We start from the raw sequence: 13,261 nt of genomic DNA on the forward strand, positions 1-13,261 counted from the left end.
CCAAGTCAGAAATGTTAATACAAGTCAAAGCACTGTCCAGGGATAAAGCCCTCATGTGTACTTCAAAGGCTCCCCGTCTACTGTCAATGGCTCTGGAGCCCTCGATATAATATGGCAACTTGGTGGAATCTGGTAGAACGCTGAATTGTCTGCCGAGGGCAAAACCCTGACACGCATTTCCCTGATTTTGGTGTAAGTTCGAAGTCGATCCTGGCTGAAGGTCTTCCCATCTATTCTAGTACGGTTTAAATCGCCCTTTTGCTAGTTGACCATCATGGTGCAAGCACATCTGGACGCAAACATACAAGAAAGCTTGGATAACACGCACCACTGCTTCTCACCGTGGTTGACTGCAAACGATTCCCTAAATGTCCGCCAACCAAGGCGAATCCTTCCGTCCCCGCGATGTCAACAACCTTCTCCAGCACTTACTAAAGTATTTCTCCCATAACTGTGTCTGTGTGAAGATTGTGTCCATCGTTCAACTCCCTCACCTGGTGCCACATTGATTCTCTGGTAAGACCTGCTCTGAGATGTCTTTTCAGCCGGTTGAGAATGATCTTCGTCAACAGCTCGCCAGTAATGGCCTCATCTCCATGCAATCATCTCAAATCCCCGCTCAATCTCAATTTTCGCTTTTATCTAATTTTTATTCGTGTCCCATACGGGTCCACAAGATTTCTACATACACCACTCCCTGGGCTTATAAAGGTACGAGAGTGTTTCACAATGGCGTCAATAAAGACAAGTGTTTGGAAATTGTGGTAACTGGCTCACTCGTCTGTAAATATATTGGACCCCAGTTCTACACTTTCCATTACGAACGCCTCGGCTGTGTCCAGCATCCAGTCTGGAACCTGTTGCAGCCTTCCTATCTTCTCAGAGCTCTCGTGTAAATCAACTCCCCGGAAAACACTGATAAACAGCACTAAATGCTTTCTAAGATGGCGTCGTCCACGGTGATGATGCAGACGACAATGACATCATATATATTGTACGTATTTCTTTAGTGCCACTTAGCTTTGTATTTCAAAACAGTTTCATTTTCCAAGGACAATTTACTTTCCCTGTAAAAATGACGGTCAATTGCATGATAAACGCGATCGTACATGTGTATGTGTTGTGTGTGTAAGTGTGTGTGTGTGCGTGTGTGCTTGGTTATGTGTTTGTGTGAAACCTGTTTGGTTTTCTTAAGTGGGATCGTGCTGGGATGGGTCTGGCCAGGGATTAAACTGGAGTATTTTGCTGGGATTAATCCAATGACTTAAAAGTAACATGTGGTTATGCCGCAGAAAAAACGATTTTCCTTCATTTAGCTGTTATTTCTAGCATGTTGAATTTCTTTGAGGGGTCCATATTTTACATCTTCTGTTCGGGCGAAATCTACGCGGGCGCAAAGACACATGTTCAATATGTACAACATTCGGAATTTCTTAGTTTTTGTAAGAAGAAAAATGTAGGAGGAATGACATTGGATCTTTCTTTCTGAAAGTTTAAAATTGAAAAAATCTATCTTTCACATTCGAAATCTCCGTTGATTAAGCAAAAAAGTAAAATAAAAAACTGTTACCCCAAATCATAATCCTCGATAACAAAAAAATAGGAATGCCTGAGATATTTTTGTAAAATAGAGAGGGTTGAGATAGCGCCGAACAGCGCCGATATTTGAATCAAAAAAGGGTCACACGAAAATATATCTGAAGGCTGCCCTCATAGGTAAGAGGGTTAAACGGTCAGATGCACGGTGCAAAATATCCGTAAAGAGTCTTTCTTTCAGTATTTGGAATTTAAAAATTCGGAAATGTTTCGTTGAGGGTCTAAATCTTCGGTAATTTCCGTCACAAAGTTTTATATATTTACTTTCTCGTTTCATGTCGTGTTGAAGGTGACATTTGCTTCGAAATCAGTGAGGGGGGTGAAAGGTGGAATAGAATGGAGGGCGCGTGCGCAATCGTACACAGATAGACACACGCACATACACACACACACACAAACACCACACACAGATCCCTTTGAAATTTAGAATTTAACTATAAGGCACAGGTGTTCTTAATAAAGGCACAGGTGTTCTTATAAAATTCATGCTGAGAAATACTTTTAGTTAAGTATCACGTTCATGATCATTTTAGCAATTATTTAGCTGAAAATATTACATTTATCTATTTATCAATTTATGCTGTTGGTGTTACCTGTGGAAATAGTCATGTTATATATATGTATATATATATATGTATATATATATGTATCGAAATCTGCGATGAGGAATCGGTTTCTGACTGAAGAACGAAGGCTTTGAATGACCCGTCTGTCTCTTATGTTCGTCCCTTCGTGTATTTCACGTTATTTATTTATGTAAAGGTTTATTATATATATATCTATATCTATATCTATCTATCTATCTATCTATCTATCTATCTATCTATCTATCTATCTATCTATCTATCTATGTATATATATATTATATATATATATTATATATATATATATATATATATATATATATAATATATACATATATATATATATACATGTATATACATGAGGTTTTTAAAATCTACTCCGTTGCATCTCTGGATGTGTGTGTTTCTAAACCATATTCTTTTCGTACAATATGCAGATGCGTCAGAAATTCTCACCGTAAGAAGTTCCATATCTATTTAAGGGTCCCACACCAGAAATATTTTACTTCCTCTCTCAAAATTTTAGGTTTTTGAGCAAGGTTGATATAATCTGAGGCATTCGCTTACAGCCATTATATTTTGAATTGGAATTCAAAAGAGGCAAGATAGTTTTAATCCGGATCTACCAGCATCGATTTCTTAATCTCACGACCAGCTTGACTAAAGATTAATTTAATTATTCCCTATAATGATGGACAGCAATCGAGTCCCGGGCAAGAAAGCAACGCATCTAGCTTCACTTCATCGTCGTATCCATATATAACATCGTTTTCTTCCCCATGATACAGAATTGCACAAATAAAGCAATCAATAGTGATAACAGGATTATCTTCCTCAAATTCTTTCATCAAAAGACGAGGATTTAAAAAGAGGACCTCAGCTTTATACAGATGTAACAGTCGAACAAATGTTTGACTTCTGAATCTGTATAAAATCTGAGGTCATCATCTTGAAATCACGATTTTCTCAAGCCCTTTGAACATCTCCGTCTTTTGATGAAAGAATTTGAGCAAGATAATCTTGAAATCGTTTTTGATTGCTTTATTTGTGCAATTCCGCGATACACGAAGGACAGACGTAAAAGCTAATACATGGTATTATTTCGTTGTCATTTCAGAGATTATCCTCCAGAGATTATCCTCCGGAGTGAAACAAATACCCAAAGAATTGAAGAAACGTTACGCAATGATGCCCAGAAAGTACAATGCAGTGAGAAAACAAAGTAAAACAATTTCTGTTTCGCAGACAATGTTTTACTAATCCAGCGATGTATGAGAGCACAGGAATAATATAACCTACATATTGATTTTCGTTAAATAAATATCCCCTAACATTTTAAGGTGCTGCTTCACTAAAACTATTTCCTCCCGTAAATTTTACTAAAGAACACCAGTGACTTATAGGTCCATTCTAAATTACAAAATAATCCTACATTCTGAAAATTGAACCAACATTGTTTTATATACAACTAAATATGAACAATATTAATATCTAGGCTATTTTATTCATGTATTTTCCTATATCGCTGGATTCGTAACAGTTTCTCTGCCAAAGAGAAATTTTTTATCTTTCTTCTCTCACTGCATTAAACTATCTCATCACCATTGCGTAATATTTTTTTCAATTATTCTGCTATTCTTGTTAAATTCTTGTGGATAATCTCCTAATAAAATTTCTCTCTTATAAATGTGAAGTCTCTGAATTGCCAATGAAATATCAAAATGTATCAGCTTTTTCGTTAGTCTTAATTTATTTAGATATGTAAAGTGTGAATGAAAACTTCTGTAAATTTCTTTGCCTGCAGCGCAATGTTTCCATCATGGGTTCAATCTTGTCTTTATCTTGCGTCTAATTGCTCGACAATTTCCGTAAGTAGTTCGTTACGGAAATTGCCGACAACTGAAGGAAAGGCATTTTATCTTTTTCGGACACCTCGCATCTGAACGTTTAACCATCTTACTTATGAGTTCAGCCTCCGGATATGTTTTTATGAAATCCTTTCTCTTTCAAATTTCGGCGGGGTTTACCCTAACCCCAAATCCATATTCCTTTCATTTATTTCTTACTCTTTCCGATGTTTTAGTTATGGAAGATTACGATTTTGCCAAAAAAAGAAAAAAAAAGAAATTTTCCAAAATAAAAATTTCTTTCCCACCCAAAGTTTTTTTATTTTACAATTTTTTAAAGAGGGGTTTTGTTTAAACTACGTCTACAGACACGGAGATAGAATCCGGAAGATTTATTCTTTTAGTTCAAACTTCCAGAAAAAAGACCCTAAGTTGCTTCTCATATATTTCCTTCTTTCCAAAAGTAGAAAACTCCTTTTTAGACGGATTGGATGTGTTGCTTTGCGCCTGCGTAGAAGTAAAGTACGAACGTAGAAGAAATGTGGAAGCAAATATGAATCCCTCACTGGAAATGTGGATATGGAAGAATAAAAGCTGAAAATATTGTTTCTCGCCCTAAATACACCTTTTTTAAAATTCATTCGATTAATTTCGCAAAGATCTCCAAATCCCTCCCAGGAAATTCGACTTAAGAAAACTACGAAGATTTCATACAAACACAAACACACACGCCACACCACACACTCACTACATACCACAAAGGCATACACACTCACGCACGCACACAAACACACACGCCACACGCACACACTCATACATACACACACAGGCATACACACTCACGCACACACCACACACACACACTCATACATACACACACAGGCATACACACTCACGCACACACCACACACACACTTATATATACACACACAAGCATACACACTCACGCACACACCACACGCACACTTATATATACACACACAGGCATACACACTCACGCACACACCACACGCACACTTATATATACACACACAGGCATACACACTCACGCACACACCACACACACACTTATATATACACACACAGGCATACACACTCACGCACACACCACACACACACTTATATATACACACACAGGCATACACACTCACGCACACACCACACGCACACTTATATATACACACACAGGCATACACACTCACGCACACACCACACGCACACTTATATATACACACACAGGCATACACACTCACGCACACACCACACACACACTTATATATACACACACAGGCATACACCTCACGCACACACCACACACACATTATATATACACACACAGGCACACACACACTCACGCACAACCACACGCACACTTATATATAACACACAGCATACACACTCACGCACACCACACGCACACTTTATATATACACACACAGGCATACACACTCACGCACACACCACACACACACTTATATATACACAACAGGCATACACACTCACGCACACACCACACACACACTTATATATACACACACAGGCATACACACTCACGCACACACCACACGCACACTTATATATACACACACAGGCACACACACTCACGCACACACACAAACACACACCACACGCACACACTCATACATACACACACAGACATACACACACTCACACACACATACACACACACACAGACATTCATTCACAACACCCTTATATACGAGAGCAGTTTAACATACACTTGACCGTCATTTTACATTGAAATTGATTTGTCCTTGGAAACCGAAACTGCGTTGCGATTACAAAGCTGAAGTGGTCCCAAACACATCCTGTAATGTCATAGACCCAATGGATGATGTCAGTTCGAAGTGTTTCCTCAGTGTTATCCGGGGAATCGATTTACAGGAGAACACTCAGACGATAGAGGACATGCAACAAGTTCCGGACAGAATGGTAGAGCAAATTGTGGCTTTCATAATGGAACGTGTGTGTTCTGGGGCCCATTATATTTACAGAGAAGTGCACCAGTTACTATATAATCTCCAAAGGCATCGCTTTATTCAGGCCACTTGAAGTACTTTGATGGGTTAATACAATGAATTAAAATGAAATAATTTAAGAGAGAATTTATTTCGATATAGAATTTCAGTTTTTGCTTTCGTAGGAAATCTGTTTTTGTTTTATTCGCAATACTCGCGCGTACACTCACACTTAGCCGGAAGACAGACAGACAGACAGACATACACACGAACATACATGTATGTGTGTAGTATGTGTGTGTGTATGTATGTATGTATGTATGTATGTATGTATGTATGTATGTATGTATGTATGTAGGATGTATGTATGTATGTATGTATGTATGTATGTATGTATGTATGTATGTATGTCTGTATGTATGTATGTATGTATGTATGTATGTATGTATGTATGTATGTATGTATGTATGTTTGTATGCATGTATATGTATGTATGTATGTATGTTTGTATGATATGTATGTATGTATGTAGTATGTCTGTATGTATGGAAGAAAAAACTATTTCCACAGGTAACACCAACAGCATAAATTGATAAATAGATAAATGTAATATTTTCAGCTAAATAATTGCTAATATGATTACAAATTGATATTGGTTTAATAAATACTCTAATTTTGCAAGATGCCTAACTAAACCCATTCCTAGCATGAATTTTATTAAGAACACCTGTGCTTTTTTTTAAAAACACCCCCTGCCTTTATTAGAACACCTGTGTCTTTATTAAGAACACCTGTGTCTTTATTAAGAACAGATGTGCCTTTATTAAGAACAAACGTGCCTTTATTAAGAACACCTGTGTCCTTCCTTATTAAGAACACCTGTGTCTTTTTAAGAACACCTGTGTCTTTATTAAGAACAGATGTGCCTTTTTAGAACAAACGTGCCTTTATTAAGAACACTGGTCCTTATTAAGAACACCTGTGTCTTTATTAAGAACACCTGTGTCCTTATTAAGAACACCTGTGTCTTTATTAAGAACATCTGCATCTTTTAAGAACACCTGTGCCTTTATTAAGAACACACCTGTGTCTTTATAAAGAACAAATGTACCTTTATTAAGAAACACCTCTGCCATTATTAAGAACACCTGTGTCTTTATTAAGAACACCTGTGTCTTTATTAAGAACAGATGTGCCTTTATTAGAACAAATGTGCCTATTAAGAACACCCGTGTCCTTATTAAGAACACCTGTGCCTTTATTAAGAACATCTGTGTCTTTATTAAGAACAAATGTGCCTTTATTAAGAACACCTGTGTCCTTATTAAGAACACCTGTGTCTTTATTAAGAACACCTGTGTCCTTATTAAGAACACCTGTGTCTTTATTAAGAACATCTGCATCTTTATTAAGAACACCTGTGCCTTTATTAAGAACACCTGTGTCTTTATAAAGAACAAATGTACCTTTATTAAGAACACCTCTGCATTTATTAAGAACACCTCTGCATTTATTAAGAACACCTGTGTCTTTATTAAGAACACCTGGTGTCTTTATTAAGAACAGATGTGCCTTTATTAGAACAAATGTGCCTTTATTAAGAACACCCGTGTCCTTATTAAGAACACCTGTGCCTTATTAAGAACACTCTGTGTCTTTATTAAGAACAAATGTGCCTTTATTAAGAACACCTGTGTCCTTATTAAGAACACCTGTGTCTTTATTAAGAACACCTGTGTCCTTATTAAGAACACCTGTGTCTTTATTAAGAACATCTGCATCTTTATTAAGAACACCTCTGCATTTATTAAGAACACCAGTTATATTCTAAATTTCAAAATAATTCTACACTCTGAAACTTGAACTAACAATTAAACAAGTCCAGAAGTTAGGTTAAATATAGATACAAGCAGAAGTACCATGAATTCCCTTTCTATAAACTGGCAAACAGTTCTGTGAATGCTTCACGGCCAACGCCGGGTATTAAGTCTAGTATGCAACTAAATGCGTACAATATTAATATGGATACTTTCGTAAAACGCTGGATTCGTAAAACATTGTCTGCGAAAGAGAAATTGATTTATTTTTCTTTTCTCACAGCATTGTATTATTTCAGCAGCATTCCGTAAAGTTCTTTTTTTTCAGTTCTCCTGCTATTTTTTTACTCTCCTGTAAAATCTTCAATGATATTTTAGTTAGTTAGTTAATTTTTTGGCTCAAAAAGAAAAAGCAAGGCATGTAGGGGGACATGGAGTTATGTACAGGGTGGTGCTCATGCAAAGAGTTCAGGCCATTTCTGGTCAAGGGAGCCTTTGAACCGAGCGGTCGTCGGCATCTTCACTATCTCGTCCGGCAGCTTATTCCACGGATCCGCAACCCCGGACGGAGAAAAAGCCCTCTCCTTCGATTCAGATTCAGCATGAAATCATCGCAGATAGAGCTGTTTGTCTGTTATTAACACAAAGTCCCTGAAATGACGACGAAATATAAATGTATCAGCTTTTATGTTAGTTTTTAAGGTCTTAAAATATTTCAAGCTTGAAGAATGGCTTCTCATGTATTTCCGTTCGACTGCAACGCCATCTTTCGATGACGTTTTCAATCTTGTGATTTCCGTATCGTTTTCTTGCAGCTGATTGTTCGGCAATTTCCGTAAGTAATTTCTTTCATTTTCATCATTCATGTCCTGTTCAATTCGAGTTTGCTTTGATGTCGGTGAGGGAGGCAAAATGAGATATTGAGGCTAGCAATCACTACACGTATATACTCATACACACACACGATCAAACACACGTACACACGTACACACACACACGTGCACTTGTATCACACACTCGTTACGTGTATATGAAATACAATTGGTGAGTGGCTGTGTGGTAAGTAGCTTGCTTACCAACCACTGGTTCCGGGTTCAGTCCCACTGCGTGGCATCATGGGCAAGTGACTTCTGCTATAACCCCGGGCCGACCAATGCCTTGTGAGTGGATTGGTAGACGGAAACTGAAAGAAGCCTGTCGTATATATGTATATATATATATATATATATATATATATATTATATATATTATATATATGTGTGTGTGTGTGTGTGGTGTGTGTGTGTGTTTGTGTTGTCCCCTAGCATTGCTTGACAACCGATGCTGGTGTGTTTACGTCCCCGTAACTTAGCGGTTCGGCGAAAGAGACCGATAGAATAAGTACTGGACTACAAAGAATAAGTCCCGGGGTCGATTGCTGACTAAAGGCGGTGCTCCAGCATGGCCGCAGTCAAATGACTAAACAAGTAAAGAGTATGTGTGTGTGCGTGTGTGCGGTGTGTGTTTGTGTGGTGTGTGTGTGTGTGTGTGCGCGTGTGTGTGTCGTGTGTGCGGTGTGTGTATGTGTGCGTGTGTGTTTGTGTGTGTGTGTGGTTGTGCTTTGTGTGTGCGTGCGCGTGTGTGTGTGTTTGTGTGTTTGTGTGTGTGTGGTGTGTGCGTGTGTGTGTTTGTTTGTGTGTTTGTGTGTGTGCGTGTGTGTGTGTGCGTGTGTGTATGTGTGTGTTTGTGCGTGTGTGTGTGTGTGTGCGCGCGCGTGTGTGTGTGACCGGAATGTAACGGCCGAAAACAAATAATCTCATTACACAAAGAACTAAAGTTTGAACCGAGGAGCTATGATATTTCAGATGTAATAACCTCAAATGAACATGGATCTTCTGACGGTGACAATTTCTGATTCATGCGCACATCTTGAGTTGAAAGCCAGGGGTCGGATTTCGTTAACGCATGCGCATTGATAGCAATCTGAGAGGACTGAAAGAATATATAATACACGGAACTAAGTTCAGCTCATCACATTCTTACATTGACTACCATGGACACTGAAAGCGCAAACATTGGGACAAGCGATCAGCCCAATTCACCAACTAAGAAAGATCTTAGTAAATGTTTCGCTAAATATGATATGGAAAATAAAACACGTGTAGCTTATATAGTCGACCCTAAGTGTTCAACAAACGATGCAGCAGATTTTAGAAGGGCATTAGAACGTATTGGATTTAAATGTGAACCTATTTATAACGATTTTGAAACAATGTGCAAAGATTTGGAAAAGTTTAAGGAAACTGAACGTAAAAATAAAATTGGTTGCTTTATTTGTGCAGTTATAAACCAAGATCACGAGAAAGCTGGATCTGACGTAATTGCACTAACTTCTAAGCTGACAGCCGATAAGTGTCAATCTTTAAAAGGAGTTCCTAAATTAATTTTTATTGAAGCAGTTGAAATAGTTGGAAGATTCCACGCAGTGGATGCACCTGAAACAGGCAATATACTTAAAATCCCAATAACGGCAGATCTGTTGGTTTTTCGTTCGTGGCGGAAAGAATGTCTGCCAATCCACGGCAAACATGAAGCTTCGCCATTTATGAAAATATTAACCGAAAATTTGAATGAGTATGGCACTAAATATGAAATCCTGAAACTATTAACCATTACTTCTGGTGAATTCCAAAGTTCGGAGAATTCGAAAAATAATGGCTCTGAAAGAAAGACTCAGATTGCGTCGACATTGCTCAAAGAACTAATGTTTTGAACCAGCGAACTAAAATATTTCCGGTGTGGGATCCTTAAATAGAAATGCGCTTCTTATGGTGAGAATTTCTGATGCATCTACATATTATATGAAAAGAATATATTTTAGATATTCATACATCGAAAACTACAAGAATTTTAAGAATTCATATATCTACAAATAAATGCACAATTTCACGTGCAATACCCACAGCAGAAATTGATAAATCGATAAATACAATATTTTCAACTAAATGATTGCTAATATGATTACAAACTTGATTTTAGTTTAATATCTTCGAACATTTTAAGATGCTTCACTAAACCTATTTCCTACCATAAATTTTACTAAGAACACCACGTGACTTATTGGTACATTCTAAATATCAAAATAATTCTACACTCTGAAATTGGACTAACATTCTTTTATATACAACTAATATGAACAATATTAATACGTAGACTATTTTATTCACATGCTTTCATATATCGCTGATTCCTAAAGGTTATCCGCCAAACAGAAATTATTTTCTTTCTTTTCTTATTGCATTATATCTCAGTACAATTGCGTAACGTTTCTTTCTTCCAATAATTCTGATATTTTTTTTTACTCTGGTGGTTAATCTCTCCTTAAAATTTGTCTTTTATTAACATATTGTCTCTGAATTGCCAACAACATAATAAAATCTATCAGCTTGTACGTTGTTTGTAATTAATTTAAAACATATTAAGTGTAAATGAATGTTTCGTCTGTAATTTTGTTTGCCTGGAACGCAATATTTCCATGATGTTTTCAATCCTGTCATTTTCCTGTCAATTTCCTGTCATTTTCCTGTCAATTTCCTGTCATTTTCCTGTCAATTTCCTGTCATTTTCTCGTCAATTTCCTGTCATTTTCCTGTCATTTTCTTGTCATTTTCCTGTCAATTTCCTGTCAATTTCCTGTCAAATTCCTGTCATTTTCTTGTCATTTTCTTGTCATTTTCCAGTCATTTTCTTGTCAAATTCCTGTCAAATTCCTGTCAATTTTCCTGTCAATTTCTTGTCATTTTCCTGTCATTTTCCTGTCATTTTCTTGCAGCTGATTGTTCGGCAATTTCCGTAAATAATTTTTAAATAATTTACCATCATTTCATGTCCTGTTGAAGTCGACATTTCCTTTTGAAGTCGGTGAGGTGGACAAAATGAGACACTGAGGCTAGGAGCGAGTGTAGAAGGAACTCGCATACTCACACGCACGCGCCAACACACACACACACACTTACCCACACACACCAACCACACACACACACACGCGCACACACACACACACTTACCCACACACACATATACAATGCATGTATGAACGCGTATAAGAAATGTAATTTGTTTAGCTGTGCGTGTGTGTGTGTGTGCGTGTGTGTGTGTGTCGTGTGTGTGTGTGTGTGTGTGTGAGTTGATGTGTGTGGAAGTAAAGCATTTTCGTGTTTCTCTGTGCGTGCAACATTGTGCTTGCGTGTGAGCGCGTTCTGTTTAACTATTATACACACAAACACACAACATACATACACACACTCACACACACACCAGACACACGACACACACACACACACACAAACTCGCAAACACACACAGACTCAAACACACACGCACACACAGAGACTCACCCACACACACACACACGACACACAGACTCACAGACTCACACACACGACACACCACACACACACATACACACACTCACACACACACAGACACATGACACACACACACACACAAACTCGCAAAAACACACAGACTCAAACACACACACACGACACACACACACACACAGACTCACACACACACACGACACACACACACAGACTCACACACGACACACACACATACACACACACACACACATACACACACATACACACACACACATACACACACACACATACACACACGCACACACACACATGCACACATATTACCTCTCATATTCATCTAAATACATTCATACATCTTGCAAGTCTGGGTTTACATTAAGGGGTCAATGGTTGTATGTCGTGTGCTTGTACTGGTACTGATTTATTTGACCCCAAAAAGACGCGAGGCAAAGACAACCACGAGGGAACTTGAACCCAGAACGCAAAGAGGAAATGATGCCACGTAACCCCCCCCCCCACATATATAATCTTTCCTACCACAAGCTCACAAGCAGAAGTTTTGTTGGGTGAACAGTCGATTACAACGACCGCGGTGCTCCACTCCACTGGTGGAATTTGAACCCAGAACGGAAAGACTGATGCAATTCAACTAAGCCACAAATGCACACGCATAATAACCCTTCTACAATAGGCACAAGGCCTGCAATTTTGGGGTTAGGGGGATGGTCGATTCCACAGAACCCCAGTGCTCCACTGGTATATATTTCTTTTACTACCCACAAGGGGCTAAACACAGAGGGGACAAACAAGGACAGACAAAGGATTAAGTCGATTATATCGACCCCAGTGTGTAACTGGTACTTAATTTATCGACCCGAAAGGATGAAAGGCAAAGTCGACCTCGGTGGAATTTGAACTCAGAACGTTCAAATTCCACCGATTATATTGACCCCAGTGCGTAACAATCAGTAATAAGACGGTGGCGGTGTCTTAATTAGTTTTGCTTCGTTCAGCTACACACTGTCAGGACAAGCACGAACCGACCATCCAACATCCCAGTCTCCTATACCGCCT

At 38.2% G+C, this 13,261-nt stretch overlaps 1 protein-coding gene across 1 annotated transcript; it reads left to right on the forward strand.

The window, feature by feature from the left end:
* Positions 1-9,874: 9,874 nt before the first annotated feature.
* Positions 9,875-11,055, forward strand: LOC115226491 (caspase-7-like). Its single transcript, XM_029797486.2, has 2 exons — positions 9,875-10,613; positions 10,942-11,055. The coding sequence occupies exon 1, from the start codon at positions 9,946-9,948 to the stop codon at positions 10,573-10,575; it is 630 nt and encodes a 209-aa protein (XP_029653346.2). The 5' UTR covers positions 9,875-9,945; the 3' UTR covers positions 10,576-10,613; positions 10,942-11,055.
* The last annotated feature ends 2,206 nt before the right edge of the window (positions 11,056-13,261 follow it).

Source organism: Octopus sinensis, linkage group LG30 (assembly GCF_006345805.1).
Source record: "Octopus sinensis linkage group LG30, ASM634580v1, whole genome shotgun sequence".
Lineage (NCBI taxonomy): Eukaryota > Metazoa > Mollusca > Cephalopoda > Octopoda > Octopodidae > Octopus > Octopus sinensis.